At 43.6% G+C, this 20823-nt stretch overlaps 2 protein-coding genes across 2 annotated transcripts; one reads left to right on the top strand and one right to left on the bottom strand.

The window, feature by feature from the left end:
• Positions 1 to 1095: 1095 nt before the first annotated feature.
• On the bottom strand, positions 1096 to 6651 carry gpnmb (glycoprotein (transmembrane) nmb). The gene is made up of 12 exons (XM_017040997.2): positions 6429 to 6651; positions 5409 to 5564; positions 5187 to 5327; positions 4502 to 4675; positions 4261 to 4422; positions 3590 to 3913; positions 2919 to 2978; positions 2598 to 2783; positions 2314 to 2419; positions 1743 to 1963; positions 1568 to 1658; positions 1096 to 1479 (listed from the first exon to the last, which is right to left on the bottom strand). Exons 1-12 carry the CDS (start codon positions 6499 to 6501, stop codon positions 1347 to 1349), a joined length of 1827 nt encoding a protein of 608 aa, XP_016896486.1. The 5' UTR covers positions 6502 to 6651; the 3' UTR covers positions 1096 to 1346.
• A 2657-nt stretch (positions 6652 to 9308) lies between these two features.
• LOC103394133 (polypeptide N-acetylgalactosaminyltransferase 15) lies at positions 9309 to 13590 on the top strand. Its single transcript, XM_008331292.3, has 10 exons — positions 9309 to 10459; positions 10642 to 10805; positions 10889 to 11093; positions 11316 to 11489; positions 11594 to 11711; positions 11858 to 12052; positions 12151 to 12282; positions 12394 to 12495; positions 12570 to 12713; positions 12799 to 13590. Exons 1-10 carry the CDS (start codon positions 9936 to 9938, stop codon positions 12985 to 12987), a joined length of 1947 nt encoding a protein of 648 aa, XP_008329514.1. The 5' UTR covers positions 9309 to 9935; the 3' UTR covers positions 12988 to 13590.
• The last annotated feature ends 7233 nt before the right edge of the window (positions 13591 to 20823 follow it).

Raw genomic sequence — 20823 nt, 5'->3', positions numbered from 1 at the left:
ATAGTTGGATAGACATGTGAGATTTTATGGTAAAACAGAAAAATGCACATTGCTGATTGGGCACCTCCAACTGTGCAAGAACATATGCACCCAAAATCTATAATAGTGGTCAACAGGAAGTGTGCGTGCTGGACACTATAACTGATCTGAGATAAGTTTCGTTTCAATGACTTTCTACCACTTAGGTCAGTGAGGCAGTGGAAAAATACTTTGTTGTATCAGTCACACCAAAACGGAAAGACAAGTAGCAACATCCCTGAGAGTGGGTGTAAAGTTCATGTGACGCTGCTGCACCACAAATGATGGCCTCTGTTTTAATTTGTTGTGATGTACCTCAAGAGGTTCAAAGTGAAGCTCCATGATGGCCTCCAGGTGAGGACGCTGTGTCCCTTCTGTATGAGGTCTGAGTGTGTGACATATTAAATGGTCCACTGTGTAAGGTGGACATGTGAAGTGATGAATAAACATAATTAAATCAGGTACAAACAGGGACCACGGCACTTTTGGTTAGTTCACATTCTTTATTTGAGTAATCATGGCAAGGTTTCATAGAATTACATGTCTGCGCTTCTGAGTTAATATGTTTTTAAACATTTTAACTAAGTCAACTAAGAATAACTGGTATATGTTTATAAGAAAGCAGACAGCATGCAATAAGACATTGTCCCGAGACATGATGGGACATTTGTATGTGCTGGTTACGACTGGTTCTGCATGGACACCTGCCGAATTTCAGTGACTCATTCTTCAGATAAAGCCTAACATCCATCCATGTGTGACCGCTTTACAAATAGTGTTTTACATATTGCAATTTTATTTAAAAAGACAAAGTGTGTATGAGGCTAAAATCACAAACACAACACCAAATGACTCCAAAAGGACTAGTCTCCTCACTAGTTACTGTATGTTTTATGTGCCGTGGCCGTGTGAACACTGCTGGAGGATTAATCCTACTGGTAACAGAGCACTTCTGGACTATAAGTTGCACTTTTTTTCATCCTTTGGCTGGGTTTGACTTGTATATTAAAATATATAATTTCAAACATTATAAATGTTTATTATTTTCACACTTACAGCCGCTAGAGGGCACTCTAGGCTTGTGTACCAGTATCTGCTACTCCTGTACCATTTGAAACTCTTATATATGTTTTGTTTTTTCATTAGGCATTGTTTGGCTGGTGCGACTGATACTCCGGGGTGATTTATAGTCCAGAAAATACAATACGTGTATAGTATTCAGTACTTTTTGGTGATTGGAAAAAATGTTTAATTTTCTGAATAGTTGAACATTTAGTCAATAGTTTTACCATTCTTGGCAGACTACTTTAAGTGCAGCTCCGTGTGGTCTAAATAAGCAGGCGACGACCCTCCTCATTAGACGGGAACAGTGCCTCTCTCAGGCGAACCACGCGGTCTCCAACATGGCTGCAGGCGTCCTCCACCAGTGAGCTGCGAATGGGCCGGTACACCTTATAACGCCTGGTGCAGATGGACACAAGAGCAATTGACTGACCGACTGTAAGGACACCAGGAGGTACATGTAGTCGTCGTGGGTCACACTACTCACTTGTAGACCAGATAAGCAATGAAGGCAAAGACGGCCACCAGCACAGCACTGGACGACAGAACCACCTCTGCGCTGTGAGAAGTCCTGGCTCCTGCAGGGTGAGACCATACCAGACAAAGACACTTGAAAAGGTTTCATAAATAAGCAGAAAGATCACGTTTATGTTTCAACTTACCAGGTGCATCCTGGGACTTGTTGATGGTGACGGTCGTGCTGGCCAGGGCCAGGCTGCTGGAGTCCTCCAGGGTGATGTTGACGCAGTATGTTCCCGGTTCTAAAAAGGTTCTCCTCAGGTGAACCTCACACTCTGACGACGGCGGCACGTCGTCGCACATGATGTTACGCACCTGAGTGCAGGTGGGATCTGAGACGATGGTGCAGGCTGAGGTAGGGATGCTGAGAACACAGGTAGTTTAGATTATTTACATATTTACACATATAAGTTGAACATTAGTTTATATATTCAGTATATGTCAGGGGAACACAAAAACACTAATTACACTACCAACACAATCCCAAACTACCCCTCCTGCAGGACAGTGTACTTATCCTGACTCAAGTACATCTTCTCACCCCTTTATTTTTTTAAGTTAAGTAAGTAAAAAAATATTTATGAACAACATGACTAATAACATCTATTTTCAGTTAATATTGCAGTGAAGTGATCACAGCTGTAAAATAAATAAATAAATACAGTCTTTGTTTGAACTATTTCTAGAAAGAAAAACATGAATGAATGAACTGACCTGCCCAGACATTTGACCAGAAAGCTGACGTCAGTTTTGGTCACTCTGGCTGCCAACACATCAACGATGCGACTGTTTGGTTGACTGTTCAGTTTTGGCTTTGGCTCTAAGGAAAACCAAATGACAAGTGGGTGAAGATGACTTTCTGTGTGAACATTTATGAAGAAGTGATTGATCGGTGATGAAGTCTGACTTAATAAATATAAAGTAGTGAGTACTACAACCACCCTGTCCAGTACACGGACCCTACTGAGTCTGCGGCCGTCTCACACCTACATACGTACCAATGATGCTAATGTTCCCAGTGAACGTTCCATACACATAGTGGAAACACGGTGCGTTGCCGAGTTGGTTGGAGTGAAGCCAGGGCATCGTGGTGGAGTCATAGTCCGGGGTAACAGGGTCAGGAGTCGGGGGGAGGAGTTCTGTTGTGGGCAAATTCTTTGAGGCAGTGGAGAAGCTGGGTGGTGCTGAAACAGGAGAGAAGTGATGAGGTCTGCTATCAGTCGAAACAACTACGTATGTACTGTACTGTATGTAACGCAATACCTTTATTTAGGTACACATAAGCTAACATTAGCATGCGGTCAGTTGTGACACCTCACCCTGTGTGGTCTCCATCTTCATTGTAAGAGTATGGGTCCTGGGTGGAGGTGTGGGAGCCGCTGGGTGAAAACACAGATGAACTAATATTACCATTAAAATGTATTTCTCTTTTACAACATATACAAAATGTTTTACAGCAGGTGTAGAAATTAATTAGTATATCTGAAGGAGAAACACGGGTTTTTCCTAATTCACAGTGTACTGCATAGGACGTAAATAGACAAGGCTCAAAATATCAATACAAGTACTATGCAACATGAGTCTGGCACCTATGAGACGCAACTCTGCAGGTTTCACACAAACTCTTCTTATTGCATGAAGAAATATAACTGAAATAATGCTCAGTGATGTCATGAAGGAGTAGTTTACGTTTGTGCAAGAATTTGAAAGTCATTTTTTGAAAAAGAGGTTTAGTCAGTCGGCCTCCTCGGGTTTACTGCTTTCACAAATGACAAGGACAAGTTGTTTTCTGTTGAACTAAAAGTCCTCATCTGTTTCAGACGACATGACTAGAAGTCCTTGAACACTGGAGTACGCTTCCAAAACAGCTGCATTCCTTCTCCAGACGCCGTGAAGGTGAGATAGTGAAGTATAAATTAAAAACAAAAACTAAAATTTAATTCTACTCCTCTAGTAATTTTGTGAACAGAATCTTGTTACTGTCAGTCACCTGTAGGAGGTGGTGTGGTGCCACTCCTCGGGGTCGTTGTTGCAGCAGCTGGTGGACACTCTGCAGGGAACACTGCCTCCACCACCAGCTTCACACTCATTTTGCCGAGTGTGCTGTAGGCGTGCGTGGTCACGTTGCGGTTCGTTACCAGCTGGTTCCCGTCTTGGAAGTCCCAGATGTAGTCCACAGACTGAGCACTTTTCAGATAACCACTGGGATCATGGAGCTGGACCTTGAAGACGACGTCCTCACCACGAAAGAACACATTCTCCGACTGGTTGACGGCAGCTTTTTGGAAGATGCTGACCGCCACTGGGATCTTATCTGAGGCAGTGGAAGATTTAATAAAAGTAAATAATTTAATTATTATTATTCTCTCTCCTTCTCTTTCTACTGTATTTTCCAAACTATAAGTCACACTTTTTTCCATCCTTTGGCTGCGACTGATATATATAATTTTACATGTTTGTTTATGTATATATATTCACACTGACAGCCGATAGAGGGCGCTCTAGGTTTGTGTATCGATATCTGCCACGACTGTACCACTGAGAATGTACATGTTCGTTATTTTCACACTGACAGCCGCTAGAGGGCACTGGTGCGACTTATACGGAAAATACGGTACTTAGATATTTGTCACCAAATGTATGTAGTACTCTTGTCTCCACCTGTGACGTAGAAGACAGTGTTGTCAGTGGTGAGAGGGCTGTACTTCCTGCGCTCACGTTTCCTATAAACCATGACCTCCATGACTTCTGCCCCCAGTGGGACTTTGGTGGTATTGATGGTGACGCTGGAGGAGGAGCCGTCACATGTCTCATAGTACTGGCCTTAAATCCAAATACAAAAAGTAAAAGTAATGAATCGGAGCTCTTGGTTTCCTGTGAGTGTCGGTGTCTCAGCTCTCACCCATGGTGTGCCACACGTAGACGTAGCTCTTGTGTCTCCAGTCGTTGCTCTGAGGGAAGGGCTTCCCATCGGGGAACACGTTACATTTGTTTGCGTCTGGGCACTTTCCAAAGCCGTAATCATCCAACCAAGAAGTCCAGTTGTAGACGTAACCGTAACGAAGCTGTCCGTTAGCTGTAGATCACACGTAAGAAAACCCAGCTGAAAATACTTTTAAGAAAGGATTTGAGTTCAAACATTATTTTAATTCAATTAAATCTCAGTTTTGACGACAAAAAGTATTAGGATAAGATGAGATAGACAACACGTGGATGGACCGGACTGATTCATGCTAAATATGGTTCCAGTGTAATTTAATAGAAGGCAGAAAACGTGTTTTGAATTCTCCTGAAAACAAGATTTTGAAGGGAGTTCAGTTGAAGCCACTCCCATGTTAGGAAGTGAACTAGTCGTTAACATGCTTGTGAAAATTAAGGATGGATGGATGGACAGAAGAAAGAAGTGACTTCATTTTCAATAATTTTTGTCAAAATGGTGGTTTTTAGGTTCTACCCTACAACAACAATCATATAAGACTTTTGTTGTATTTTTGTGTGTTTTGTAGGTCTGAACAGGACGAGAAGTGTTTGGTGGAACGCGGCCTGGTCTGGCGTTTTGGCAGCACCTGAGGCCTCCAGCTCCGTACCATCGTCACAGTGATCGTCCCAAACAAGATCTCCGTTGGCGTCCTCCTTCTGACAGGGAGGATACTCCAGCTTGGCGGTGAAGGTGATGCAGGAGCCATTCAGTGCCGGGCTGTCACTGGTCAGGCGGACCTTAGGTTTACCTGGAGAGAATTACACACTCCGTGTAAACGGATGGACGAGAAGATGTCAATGTGGCAGAGCGAAGTTTGACGTCGCCTCACCTCCTCGGTGCAGGAGTCCTTTTGGTTTGGGGTTGAGTGGTGGGTAGAGGTAGTCATCCCAGGGGTTGGTGTCTGGATCCCAGCCAGGGATCGGAGGGATGGGGTAAGGAAACTTCTTGTCTATGGCATGTTTATGAGGAAACATTTCACCAACGGCTGTGGAGAGATCCAAAACTTTTAGACGACGCCCAAGTGTTCCATGAAGTTAGTTAGTTTTTACACGTGGGTGAACATTCATTAATCCTGAATGGACTCTAACTAGTACGGCAGCCTGGGCCTACTGGCTGAAGGATCACAGGATTACAGTTGGAATCCCGGCCTCAGCAGGACTGTGGCGTGTTGAGCGAGCACCAAAGTATTTCCTACGTGTTTAATTTGGTAAAATGTCGAGAGAGAGAAAATAATCACAATCAAAAATCCGTTGAAAGACTGAAGGGATGTTCGACTATAAGGCTATAATGAGGAACCACAGGTTGAGAATCAAGCTAATTTATCACAGCACATATGTGGCCTTGAACTCCCTGCCCACTGAACCACAGCCACACCCATTTAATATTCATCACCAAATGTCAACAATTCTCTAAATCACCTACAAGAGGCACAGAAACCAAAGACATGTAATTAATTAGATTTGTGGAGATAATTAAATCATGTCGAGACAAAAAAATAGTTCCATGAACCGTGAAAGAATTCAGATCATCAGAAGTGGACACTGCTTTTAATTTAACATTTTAAATGGTAAATATTTCACATGTGTTTTGTTAAGGAATGTAAGACTGTGTAGCATCAGCCAATCAGAGCATAGGCTTTAATTAGCGTCATGGGACTCTGACTGGGAAGGAAAGTTGTCAAGTGAAAATTAAAATCTAAAATACACGCTTATATTTGATTTAATTTATAATATTTTATCCAAATTAAAATAATCCAGCCACTCCATTCAAGTTCAAGTTTCTGTCACATGTTTGATGTGAAATTGTCTGCGTCCAACTTCAGCAGCTCAGTTGAATCAACAGTACTTACTCGTGCGTCCTTCCACTTGGTCACTGCCTAAGAAGACCCAGGCCAAAAGGAGGACGAATGGCGTAGCTTCCATTTCCACTTCTCACCAGGAGTTAAAAAACAACAAAAACTTTTTCCCGGAATAGAAATCTTAAAAAACAAACGAACAAACGTCTGTGCAGTGGCAGCAGCTCTGAAACGACTTGTCTCCGTCCCTGCTTGTCCAGCTCTCCCAGTGTGGACGACGTCCTCTGTCCTGATTCCTGATCATCACTAATTTAATCTGAGGCCTGAGCCACAGACATGTGATGTTTCCTAACAAGATGCATCTCAACACTGATTAGTCTCCAGGTCACTGAAAAATCAAATCAGTTACAGGACAGCTGGATCCTTCCTGTTATTTAAAAAATTGGTATAAAAGCAGAAGGTTTCATTTAAAGACTGCATCACCTCCTGCATTTCCTTCAGCTCCTTTAACAACAGGTTCAATTATGTTGAACAATTTTTAACAGAGAACACGTGGTTCCAATATAATATTGTGACGTTGAGCAGTGTTAAGACCACATTTCCACTTCATTAGAAAATGTATTTATAAATCTCATTTAAAAATATATCTTTTAATAATATAAAAAGTTAATTGTATGACTGAACTTTGATGATTAAACTGTCCGTCCTTATAAATATATATATTTAAATCTTGACAACGAATGACTATAGTAATTGTTTGTTAAATACAAACAAATATGTTGAACTTGATTGTTGTCCCACTAAAGGCCAGCGGTGGTTAGACTAACTCTCCACTGGAGGGCAGCACCTCTCCGCTGCTTTAAATGATATTAAAGATGAGTCAAGTTCATACCACCTTTATCTATCATTATATCTATCTATCTAACTAATCTTTCGCTGTGTGAAAGATTAGTTCACAGTCAAAGATTGACGAGTTGTTTTTCGTTATGACAGAGTTTTAAATGGAGTTCAATGGAGTCCTGCAGTTCCACTGTTGTCCTATCAGCAAATTGGGGAGGCGCTGCAGAGTTCATGTGTCATGTAATGTAAGAGTTAGAGTTATGATGCCTCGACTCCAGACAGACGTTAAACAACTGAACACAGATTTGGAACTCTGTTTCAAGGAGAAAAGTTAATATTTCTGTCTGAATCGTATCACGTTATTTAAAACATTGAAGTACGGAGAGAAAACCTTCGACAGTCCTCATCCTTCAACTTTTATCTCTTATTTCTGTTTCTGTGCCTTCTGTCTCTCTCTCTCTGTGTGTGTGTGTGTGTGTGTGATGGAAGGACTAAAGAATCCATGTGAGTTCTTGTCGTGCCTTCTCATTACACTCTTCTGGTCAGATAGTGGAATGCAGTCACATTCCCGGAAAGGTGGACTGGATCCCGGGCCATCTCAACGTTCTGTGTGTGTGTGTTTCTGTGCATATGTGTGTGCGTGTGAGTCCATGTTATTTTGGTGTGAATGTGTGTGCCTGTCTGAAAATGTGCTGGCAGTGGAGACGTGAGTGTTTTCTGGATGGAACATATGGGAGTGTTCAGTGAGCAGCGCTGGAAATACATGAAAAACGTTTTCTTTTTTAACAGCTTATAAACATTTTTACACACACAGGCCAGGCAGCCAGAAGTTCTCGTTCTGTTTTTGCTCTCTCACGTCTCACATCACCCTTTTTGTTGGAGTCTCCTTGTCATCCTCTTAACTCCTTTGACTTCTTCTGTCTCCCCAGGTGTCCCCCTCCCTCTCTGCTCTATGTACTGTAATCATAAGCTTAGGAAGCTGCCCTGCCCTGTCATTCTGAGCAGAGGGGAGGAGAATGTCTTTGTGTATAATGGAAGGAGAGCAGTGAGTTACAAATACCACCCACTCACTCAAACCCAAGGCTTATAAACCCCACGGCTGCAGCAGCAACAGGATACACAGCTAATCTGTCTGCAGGCCAGTGGACTTCAAAGCTGTGGAGAGTCTCTGCTGCTGATGTGGCGGAGAGACTACGGTGTGACCTCATGCTGGTCACGACCATGAGGGAAATGTCACTCTGGGGTCACTGGGAAAATACATAAAATAAGGGGTGGAAAGTGTGAATGTGTGAAGTAATTAGGAGCCAGTTTCTACTGGAGGTGGGCGTGTTTTTCCCGCCGACTCCGTCGTCAGTGATTGGAAATGTTGCAGGATGAAGGAGTTTTTCTGCAAATGAGCTGGACACATGATACATTTGTTAGATTTTCCCCTTGGTGAACTGAGAATATGAAAGGCACCATCGTATTAAACTGTGGAGTTCTCATTTCAGCAGCTTCTAGTCCTTTTTTGCACCAACCTCAGCATAGAGCAGGTCCATGTAGACCAGTGGTTGAGAACCTTTCCCACAGGACCCACATTTGTTGCCCCTCACACCTCCCAGCAACCCATTCACAGCATAATAATTATGATAGTTACACTATAATCACTAATAAACTCCCGGCCATCCCAGGGGCTGTGCCCCTCACTGTGGAAACCGAAGATGGGCTACATAAATGGCACTTTACGACAGCCTATAAAAACTAAAGACACGTTTAAAACAGTAAACCGGTCGGTCTTGACCAATCAGGTGTTTTCTGTCTGATGGAGCTCTGTGACTGGATCGTTGAATACAGCAGCCTCACAGTCTCACAGCTCAACGCTGGGACTTCCAGCACCGACAGACGGTCATGGGACCAGGGGACGCTGGGCCAGCTGGACACAGAGTGAGTCTCCTGGACGCTCGATGTCTGCTCCGAGCCTCTCTCTCTCTCTCTCTCTCTCTCTCACCCCCACCCCTTCCCCTCCTCTCTGTGTCTCTCTGTCTCACGCACACGAGAGAAAATATAAAAACACAGTCATTCCAACGCAATCTGGTTTTATTTATAACCCTGCTGTCCACTGCTGCCGCTGTGGAAATGTCTGGACTCCTCACTTGTTTTCACTGTTTGCACATTTTTCAAGATTCCACAAAAACAACCACTAAAACTCACTTTTAAAACTTCTACAACGCTCAGTTGTATATTATTATCCCAGTCTCAGCAAATGTTTGCTATAAATCTGTTCACTCTGGATGAGCTGGAATTCCACACCCTCACCCCTCCTCCCACTCCCCTCCCCTTCTCTCCCCCAGTATGTAAAAAGCTGCCGTCAGGATAATTGTGGGATTTCCCTGAACAAGTGCAGGAGCAGGTGGAGGAGACATCAGGTGCATGTCCCGGTTGTTGTTGTGACTGTGGGCCGGTAGTGGGCGTTAGGGCCGTGGGATGATCCCAGTGGTGGAGGTGTGAGCTCCTTTGTCTTATCTCTGGAGCTGGAGCTCCATGGATGTGCCTCAGGACACCGAGGAGTGATGACTGTCTACCGCAGACATTTGGACCTTTCTGTTCATAATTCACTCTGTCTGTCATCACTCTGATGACGAGGGGTCAGGTTTAAGGTGGAAGTCAAAGATGGAGGAGTCATGGAGTCAGGAGTTGGCTGAGTTGTGAACTCTTTCTTTTCTTTCCTCCACACTCTGCACCATGAGGCTGTGGGGCAGGAAGTTTGGCCGCAGGAGGATGCTCTGTGTCTGGCTGCTGCTGCTCGCGTTTATGGTCGTGACACTGACGTTGTCGGATCTTTTATCCCGCAACCAGAGTCCCGGCCGACAGGTCTCTGGTCTCCCTGACCGCCCGCTGCAGCGGTCCTCAGGTTTGCCGCCGGACGTGGAGATCTTTCTGGACTCCCAGGATCCTGCCTTGGAGCTCGGCGTGGATCTGTCCCCGCTGAAGTCTTTGCAAGAGGACGAACTTTTATTTGTGCCGTCCACGCAGGACGCCAACATGCCACCACACGAAAAGGGCATTTACAAAGTGGTTCTGCCGGGGACCTACAAGGACGAGGGTGACGCTGTGTCCCCGATGTCCAGTGAAATGGACAAGGCGGCGAGTCTTCAAGAACCGGATAAAGACCAGGATCAGGCGGTACTGATGAAGTACGGCTTCAATGAAGTTCTCAGCGAGAGGATCTCACTGCACCGCCGGCTGCCTGAGGCGCGACATGCGGGGTGAAAGATATAAATCTGAATCTTTTATCTAATATATATATATATATATATGGCAATGGTTCTGCAGATGAACACACACCACCATACACCTCTAGTTGCTCATTAACAAGTACAACAGTGCTGACCTTTCCCACTGTTGCTCCTCCCTCTGACAGTGTTCCATCCTGTCTTCCATGTCACAGGTGTTTGCAGCAGCACAGCAGGTCACTTCCATCAGCCAGTATTGTTGTGTGTTTTCATGATGAAGCCTGGTCCACGCTGCTGCGCACTGTACACAGCGTCCTCAGCACCGTCCCTGCACAGTACCTGCAGGAGGTCCTGCTGGTGGACGACCTGAGCCAGCACGGTACAGCTACAGCTCATCCATCCATCCATCCATCCATCCATCCATCCATCTAAATGTAGTCTTCTGTGCTCTTCATCCCTCAGGTCACCTGAAGGGTGTGCTAAGTGAGTATGTGTCACATCTGGACGGCGTGCGTCTCATCCGCAGCACCAAGCGCCTGGGTGTCGGCGGGTGTCGGACCCTGGGTGCCACCAGGGCTGTAGGGGAGGTGCTGGTGTTCATGGACTCTCACTGTGAATGCCACAAAGGCTGGCTAGAACCACTGCTGGAGCGAGTGGTCCAGGACCGGTACTCCTCACACCCTGGATAAAAAGCAGTCATATTCTACTAGTACAACATTTGTTATCAAGTCATCTGTGTCTGATTCTAAAAACCAAAAATGAAACACATAGTTTCATTTTTGAAAATGAAACACATAGTTTCATTTTTGGCAATGAAAAAAATTGTGATTTGGGTGAGAGATTCTTCAGAAACCTATCCCTTAAACTTGTCTTGTCTCCCTCTGTACAGGACCAGAGTGGTGTCCCCAATCATTGATGTAATAGACTGGCAGAACTTACAGTACAATGCCACCCAGTGGCCAGTTAGAGGAGTGTTTGACTGGAAACTCGACTTCAGCTGGGACTTTTCCAACTTTCCACTTCCTGACCAGGACCAGGACTTTGTTGCTGTGCAGCCTCTGAGGTGAGATTATATAAAACAAGTCAAAACCACTCAGTGTTAAATAATAACTTTGTTCCTCCAGAACTGTACTCATACAGAACTTTCTTATTGTCTTAACACTGCAGATCTCCAGTGTTAGGAGGCGAGGTTGTAGCCATGGACAGACACTTCTTCCATAGATTGGGAGCCTACGACCCTGGGATGCTGTTGTGGGGGGTGGAGCAAATTGAGCTGTCAATTAGGGTAACTCTTACAGTTAAAATATATATACATATAAATATACATACTCATTTATTTTAATGCACATATGTACCCTGAAAAATTTTAGTGCCAAGGAATCTTCACCAGCAGGGCTTTGAAGTTGTTTTTTTTTTACTAATCTATTCCAGGTGTGGTCATGTGGGGGCACCATGGAGATTGTTCCTTGTTCCCGCGTCGCCCACCTCAGGCGCCACCACCTGCCGTACCGCCTCCCAGACCAGGAGCTGCTTCAGAGAAACAAGATCCGTGTTGCAGAAACCTGGATGGATGCCTACAGCAAGATCTTCTACAGGAGGGACACGCTGGCTCATTTCATCAGGCAGGTGTGTGTGTGTGTGTCTCTGTCTGTGTGTGTCGTTCCTGAAGTGAAATTGTTTTGTTTTTTTATCTGTCGGAAAATCTAATCATATAACTAATGCAGTCAGAGAGACCAAATATCACAGAGCGTCTGCAACTGAAGAGGAGTCTCGGCTGCAGGAGCTTCCACTGGTATCTGACCTCAGTGTATCCACAGCTGTATGTTCCCCAGGACAGAGCTGGACTTTCAGGAGAGGTAACACACACACACACACACACACACATGCTCACAGACATGGAAGAGGTTTTTGGTGTTTGGGAAAATCTCAGTGCATCTCCCTGAGTCTGATATCTGTGTCTTTTGAAGCTGTACAATATCGGTACCGGTGGCTGTGCTGACCACGTTCCACAGCAGGGACAAAAGAGTCGGCCCATGAACATCGCCCCCTGCAGTGGGACGGGCAGTCAGGTAACTGCAGATTTTCTGAAGGAGTGGATCCAGGAAATGAATGAGCTGACAGTTTTCTACTGTTGTTTTCGCAGCATTATGATCTAAACTCTGAGGGTGAAGTACGATGGGGTCCGACGGGGGCTTTCTGTCTGGATGCCAAAGGAGAAAGTGTTGTTCTCTCTCCTTGTCCTACACACACGTCCACTGCCAGCACACTCCAGTGGAAGTTCATAAAGGCAAGAAAGTATTTTATTTTATTTGTTTGTTGTTTTTAAATTTAATAGAGGTAAAAGCTGAAATGGTGAGTGTTTTCTCCCTCAGCTGAACGGACAGCTCCTTCACCAACAGTCCCAGTTGTGTGTGGAGGCAGTAAAGGAAGGTGGACTGACCCATAAGAGCCAAGGAGAGGTCAAAACAAACTCCAGGACTGACCTGTTCCTCCGCCCCTGCACAGTTAACCCCAGACAACAGTGGCACTTTGAGCAACTGGTGGCTCCACAAGGCGCCTAAGACAGAGAGCACAGGAGACATCGTGATCCTGTAGGCACATACAATATATATATATTATCAAATTAATTTTACTTTACGCACTAGTGGCTTTCATCATGTTCTTGGTAGAAGTGTTTAGATCATTTATAAAAAAAATATGTTTTCCTATTTCCTCTTCACCCCTTCAACATTTGTTCCTGTTTTAAGGATTGTAAATATAATGAAAACACTTGCATCGCTCATTTTGATTTGTATCTAATAACTTAAAGAATGCAAAAAAGAAAAGTATAAATAAAGGCTTTTGTTTGTTAGCCTGTATGTTTTTTCTTTTTTTGTACATTGTTATATATATTTTTTAATTTGTAAGTATATTCTCTTTTAACATAAGGAGTTAACATCCCATATATTTATATATGTATTGTGTTGGTTTTATTTTTTTTTTTATTCCTGTCCAATGTGGCAAATTGTCAGTTGGATGAGAAAACACACTCGATTTACAATTCTTTCTTTTAACAGTAGAGGGAGCTATTTGTTTTCATAATTCAAAGCCCAGCCCGTCTATGGCTCAGCTTACTTTGTAAAGTGCATAAACAATGTCCACTCTATTTATGTTAAACCCTTGCTTAAAACTAACTGTTGAAAGGAAGAAAGACGTCACACCCAGCACTGGTCTCCAGACTGAGACAGTAACTGACAGGAAGTGAAGGCCTTCAATCTGTCGTCAGTCACTCTTGGCCTCCAGCCACTGAGTGTTAATATACAGCTGTAATACATCACACAGTAATGCTCTTCCAGTCCCGTGATGCACTTAGAGCAGTCAAGTACACAACGCCCTTTCAGTAGAACCCAGTCATATGTCTGCAGCTGCAGGGCAAAGGTCAGAGGTCAGAGATGTTTTTAAATAGAACATGTACTCTGACTTCTGTAATGGTCAGATACTGAGCTGTCCTTAAAGAAGAGAAAGGTCTCTGCGCTCGACAGGTGAGAACCGAAGGTCACAGGGAACATGATGGAGCGAAGAGAGAACTTCCTACACTATACTACAGTGTAAACAGCTGGTACATCATTTTCTAAAAATGAAAGCATTTTAATAAAAAAGAGAATGAAAAAAAAATGGCTAAAAAAAAAATATTATTGACATCTAGTCACCGGCCGATTGTTAGGGGTTATCGACCGGAAGCGGCCCTCAGGCCAGGAGTTTGGGACCCTTGCTACAAATGTCAAAGTGTTAAAAAATAATTTTTCTACTGTGGTCCTGCATCATTTTGCTGTGATGGACTGTCTCGCTCCCCTTCTGTCTGTCTCTCTCTCCCCTTCTGTCTGTCTCTCTCCCCTTCTGTCTGTCTCTCTCCCCTTCTGTCTGTCTCTCCTGAGTTAATTAGTTCTATCACACTCACCTGTGTCCTGTGCTTCCCTGATAAAATCATTGGTCTAACCTGGTGTCATGGAGTTTCCGGTCTGTTTACATTTGTTTTTTTCTGTGATTTTCCTTGTGTGTTCCATACATTTGATTGTGTTTCCTGCCTGGCCTGTGTTTCCTGAGACAACACTCAGTTTATCTTGAATTTTCTTTCTTGATTTATTTATTTTTTGATTTTTTTAAACCAGCTAATGTGTCAACTGTGTTTCCTGCTTTATATCTTGGATTAAAACAGTTTTATTCTTGTTTGTTATGTGTTTGATAATCCATTTAATTTTTTTGTTTTGGACTACTTATGTATCTTTATTTTGTCTTAATGTCAGCTCATGATTTCCAATGACTACAGTGCTGCTGCTAACAATGGAACGGTGACACGTTTGCCGGATCATTCCTGACCCTGCCTCTGGCACTGACTCCACCACAGGACCGATCCCATGCATGATTTTTCAAACTTGTCAGCTTAGATTTAAATCTTTGAACAGTTGTCACTTCCTTCAGTCCCTCCTATGACATAAAGTCTGTTCTGTCCTGTTCTATGATTTATGGCTGGGTATTATGTACTGTGCGAAATATATCAAAAGTAAAAAAAAAAGCCATTTCATCACAGTCCTTCACATGAAAAAGTCACCCAGTGCTATGTTGAAGTCAGAATAAAATAAAACTGTACTCATTATTCTGAGATCTGGTGACATGATGGGTGATACTGAGCAGGTAGTTTATTGGAAAGTGTATTGAACAGGAGTTTTCTTTCAAGGCTGACGGCAGAGAAGAAAAGTCTGATGTTTTCATTTCTGTTGGCGAGGTCACTGAGCACTGTCAGAAAGAAAAAGTCTCAGATAGTCAAAACTAGTCCTCTAGTGTTACGACAATGCAAACAGTCTTTAATATGCTTGAAATATGATTACAAGTACTATGCAACATGAAGGTGTGACTTGTATGACGTGTACGTTGGATCAAGTAGTGACTTAGCTCTTTTTCTTTTCCTCCTTTCAGGTCCGACCAAGACATGGTTTGCTGTCCACGCTTCAGTTATGGAAGAACAGAAGATTCCAGAACTTTCTCAGAGTAACGGGATGGACGCCATGTCCAGCTTCCACTGTCAGTGTGAGTAATCAATGCTGTTGTATGTGACTGCCGGTGGTTAAACACAATGAGGAGTCATGTTAGAAACCAGTTCATGTTGCATAGCACTGGTGATATTATTTTTTTATTTTCCATGAACAGCAGTAGTGATTTTAAGCCCCAGTACTTTGTTGTTTTTGTTATTACTTCAGATCTTTTCCATTGACTTAAAAGGTATTCCGCTGTCCTCTGAGTATGAACAATGACTCCCCCTGCTTTTTACTTCTCTCCTGTCACTGCCTCAGTCTAAAAAGACTCAGATAAATATCAGCTGCAGCCTCTCAGTAGAGATCCAAGGGACTATTTCATCCATGACAAAGGTGTCTGTACTTACTGTATACCATGACAAAGGTGTCTGTACTTACTGTTCATGCCTCAAAGAGCCCGGGGTCCTCTGTACCCAATCACTGTTGTTTCCAGTGATTTGTAATGTGCCTGTTGTGCAATTACATCTGTGCAGATAGGCCCCGGGAGCCGGCGCTGACACTGAGCACAGATTAAGTACATTAAAATGTGACAAAAACCTGGCGTAGAGCGGCAATTAAGAGCAGACAAATGGAGCGGCTTTTAAATGTGTCTTTTAAAAAGTTCCTGGTGACACAGACACTTTAGCCATCTTTAAATGTTGAACCGCTTCATCATCTCCACAACAACACAACACCGTGAAGTCAGAAACTGCTCTCTTGAAACAAACACAGCAGAAATGATCGTACTTGAGAAGTGTGAGGTTAAACTGCAGAGAGAGGTCAGAGAGATGTGAGACAGATGAAGGTTTTACCTGACTGTTTGAACAACGTGTCCATCGAAAAGACATTCACTGAGCTGGAGTCGGAGTTGGCAGAGCTGAATATGCCGAGTCAGTTGTTTGTGGCCCTGACAGGATAAGACGGGAGCATAGAGAGAGAGAGAAGACCAAGTAAGAGATGAAGATGAGGGTGAGTTAGTTTTGACATGTGCTGAGACAAATAATGGACAAACAATGTCAGACGTGAGGAAAGAAGACGTGAAGATTGTTGGTGTAACAGTACAGGGGATGAAGGTGGAGCACTTTTTCTGCTTGGATTCCCAAAATAAATTTGAAGAAGTAGACGGCCCGCTGGCTGACAGTTGATAATCACTGCTCTAATACAGACTTTTATCTCAAGGCAACCATATGCACGTTAAGCTCTGCTGGGCCACATAAAAGGATGTGGGAGGCCAGATGCAGCCCGCAGGCCTTGTGTTTGCTGTACGCAATATAATAGTTGTTTTCTTAAATAAACAGGAGTGGCGATTGTGTCACTGAGCCAGACTGTGGTTTAAATTAAATGTTAAATAACCTTTGTAAGCCTACGACCCTTTACTTTGTGACCTTTGAGAATTTACTCAAATAAGTAACAGTAACTTTTTTGGCCTGTGTGAGTCCAGCACTGTGACCATGGAGCGGTTGTAGGTTAAATGTTAGCAGGTCCTTGAGGCATCTCATGGCCTACAATTCCAGCTGGCAGAGTAAGCTAAGTGATTTATTGCACACTAATGTGAGCAATAAATCTCTGCGTGTTTGTCAGCCGACACTTCATTACCATCATCTGAGAAGTTCATGTGTGTTTTTAAATTGGCGGTGTATGTTACCTGTTGGTCTCAGACAGATTTGAATATACCATAAACCGCAGTAGACGACATTGACTTTGTCCATAATTCTTCTCTAAACTCCTTCTCTTTCTGCCTCATGGGTTCGATTTCAGAAATATATACACCATGTCACCATGTCTTTGCATCTCAGTGCTCTTCAGCACACCTCTGACCCATCTCCAACTTTTCTCTCCAACCTTCTCTTCAAACTGCTTCCCCTTGTCTGTACATCTTAGCTGCTCTTTTAATATCATAATGTCTAAGCAGTTGCATAAAAAAAAGAAAAAAAAAACCCATTTAGGACTTCCAGTCAGAAGGAGCACATACTGAGCTACAGCACCGCTGCCTATTTCACCCAGTGCTTTAATGGATTACCCAGTGACGGCTGCAGTGGAATAGTCTTTGTTCATTATTTAAAAAGGAGAGCTGCAGAATAGAAAGGTACAACATGTCCAGCTGGTCAAATGCTGGCAGAGAAATATCTTCTGTGAATACGTGAGCTCTCTGGTCCAGACGTTTCAACAGGGACCTTTACATCACTGTGGCGTCGACAGAATGGCTCCTCTCTGCCTGCTTAAAAGACGGCCAGAGAACTCTGCGACAGGTTAGAAACAAAAGAAGTCATTTAGCGGCCTCTTCCAGTTTCCTCGTTCGGAGGAGCGCAGCCACGACTACACCTTAACGGAGGAGGCCTCCATTAATCTCCACTTATGACGCGTGCATTGTTCGGCCGCCCCTCTCACCGCCAACACTTGTACCATCGCACCCAGGGGAACACCTCAGGCTCATTTATCAAAAACACAAGACGTCCACCCTGTGAGGGTTCAAACTAACACCCCGCCACTCACCACCACCGCCTCTGCATTGCAAATATAACTGTTGGGATGTGCTGCTAGAGCCGCCGTCTCCCCCAGAGTGGAACAGATAACAGTCTTTCTTTTTATTCTGTACCTGTGGACCAAAGCAGAGGCACAGACTCTTAGTATTCTAGGAGGTAGACGTAATCAGAACCACACACCAAGTCTGACCACACAGGAGTTCAGAAGATAATGTGTATTCAGTTTGCCACACACTCTGGTTGACAGATGACTAGAAAGGGAAAGGTGGTGAATAGAAAAAAGAGGCGAAACAAAAAGTTTAAAAGAGAATTTCTGTGGTGAAGGACAGGAGAGGATGCTGTAGATACATGGGGTAAAATACTGATTGTGAGAGATGGTCGATTCAGATGAAAAGACTGCAGAGCTGTGAATGGCTGCTGCAGGTATTTGGGTCAGGCCCCTCATCAGACAGTATGAATGGGGTGAATGCGACACACACACACACACACACACACATACACTGTCCAGGAGGAGGAGAGCAAACATAAAACGCAGAGTTAAGTGTGTGTTAGTCACTAAAATGAACGCTCGGGCTATCAACGCCGTCCACGTCCCGACTCTTTTCACCGTCGTCTTTCTCGTCTCGACTCCACTTGAATCAAAGTGTACATAAGACAGCATCGGTTTAAAAAAGGAGAACGGCAGATGAGCCGCAGTTTGTTAAGAACTGATAAAATGGGAGGGAAAGTGAATAAAAGATGACTTTTGCAGACAGTTTGGGTAAAAGAGATGCACACAGCCCGGCCGGGATTGTCTGTACGCCATTAAATATGAATGGGTTCTCAAGACCTGCAGCTAAATCAGAGCTTTGCCACAGATGTGCCTGAGGCTCTGCTAAATACACAAAAAATCATTCTGGAACTCTCTCCACTCTTCACCTTCAACCTGCAAGAGCAGGACTCCATGGAACACTTTGGTTGCAAATATTATACAGTTACACACACACACACACACAGGCCTCTACCTTAAAGGTAGAATCCACACCGAGGAGAGTGTTTTAAACACCACCACTGTCTTTCCCCTCACTCCACTACTACTGCAGCAGCGAGTGCAGCTGGACCTTTGACAGGTGTGTCAACATGTCCTGGGCATACAAACTAGTTTTCATCCCCCAGCTAGACACCAGTGGGACATGATGACTGGCTCACTTTCACCTGAGGTGAACCGTAACAGCAGCAAACAAAGAAAAGACACCTACGCCATCCCACACACACAGGTTAGCTACAAACAAATACAAAAGTTAACAGTGAAAAGACTGAAAAAAATGAATGAAAATACTCAAATTTCTCCTATTGTTTGTCTGAATACACTGCAGCGCATGAATACGAGGTTGTTGCTAGTTTTTTTCCAATAACATAAAAGACAAAAATAGGCAAAAGCTTCTCTCAGCCGTAAAGATTCCGTCTAAGCAGATCTGACTGTAGCGTCTCTGTTATTTCACAGACTGTGTTCCTGTCTTTCTTTACTCCATCCATGGCTCTTCTCTGAGGTCGCCCTCCATCCTCCTGCCCCACATGATCCCTGCATAACGTCTCCAACTTCCACTTTCCTCTGATCTCCCATTGAACCCTTCCTTCCTGTGCATTGTTTAGCCTCTGCTTTCAGACCGTGTCACTGTGCTGCTTCCATTCATTCTGTAGCACATCATCTCCACCCACTTCATCTGCCTTCCTCATCTTCAGTGTCCAACACTCTGAGAGTCAAACTCGTCCTTCACTTTCTCCACCCCTCGCAACGTCACTTTCCAAGCCATCGTGTGCCACCTAGTGGAAGAGCTTTTAATTCTTTTCTTCATGTCACGTTCACAAATGAAGAGAAATTATTTGCAGTAGACAAGTGACAGTTCGATTTACTGTGAGATAGTGAAATAGATTCTAAAAATGTTTTTAAAAAATGCAGCATTTGAGAAGTATTTGAACATCTACTGGTTAAAACACTAAGAACACATTACTAGATGTTATTCTTTTGAACTCATTAAAAAACAGAAGACGACAAACAGAACGGGACTTTCTGGATGAGTCAGCTCTAATGACAGTTTTCCAGTTCTAATGAATGTTTTTCTGAGCAAAAACAAAATATCAGCCGTACTTAACAGTCATAAATGTTGTTTATTAGCATAACATGTCATTTTTTTCATATCTAATAAATATCAAAACCTTAAGGGAAAAAAAAAGAAGATTGATTACAGTACATTCCATTAGTAGAGAAGCACAGCCAAACCTACATGAGTTCCAAAGAGAATCGTAGATCTGTCCTGCCCAGAGTTCTGACCTTTGTCCTGGTTGAGGTTTGCATTGGCTGGTCCCAGCAAACACTGCTGCCATTACCTCGTACCACACCAGATACAGTGGCGTCATTTACCGCCGTCCAAAAGTCTTGCATTCTTTGAGGTAAAAAAATACATCTTTATTATTGATACATTCATAGAAATATAAAAGCATCTCCATTTCCCTATTGTGCTTTTTGTGGGAATATTGCCTTTGCTCTGCTGAGAACATCTGATCTCAAGAGCTGGGAACCCTGGGTGACGGTTGGAGAAGCAGCCTGCATCATAGATCATAAATATTATTGGTGTTGTGATCCCTCAACAACAGGGGGCGACTACCTTGTTCCTCGAACGACCCAGCGGTATATATGCATCAGTAAGTGCAAGTTTCGAACGTTAAAAGGACAAACGCTTCCGTTTTCTTTAAATAGATAAACATAAATGGCAAGCTGTATTTCCACAGGGTGACATGCAGCATGTTAATGTGCGTCTACAGGCACTACTCAAAGGGCTCAGAAAGGCATGCAGAGAAAAGGAGAAGGAAGGAGGGAAAGGAAAGA

Source organism: Cynoglossus semilaevis, chromosome 18, assembly GCF_000523025.1.
Source record: "Cynoglossus semilaevis isolate Cse_v1.0 chromosome 18, Cse_v1.0, whole genome shotgun sequence".
Lineage (NCBI taxonomy): Eukaryota > Metazoa > Chordata > Actinopteri > Pleuronectiformes > Cynoglossidae > Cynoglossus > Cynoglossus semilaevis.
This window is presented reverse-complemented; position numbering and strand designations above follow the sequence as displayed.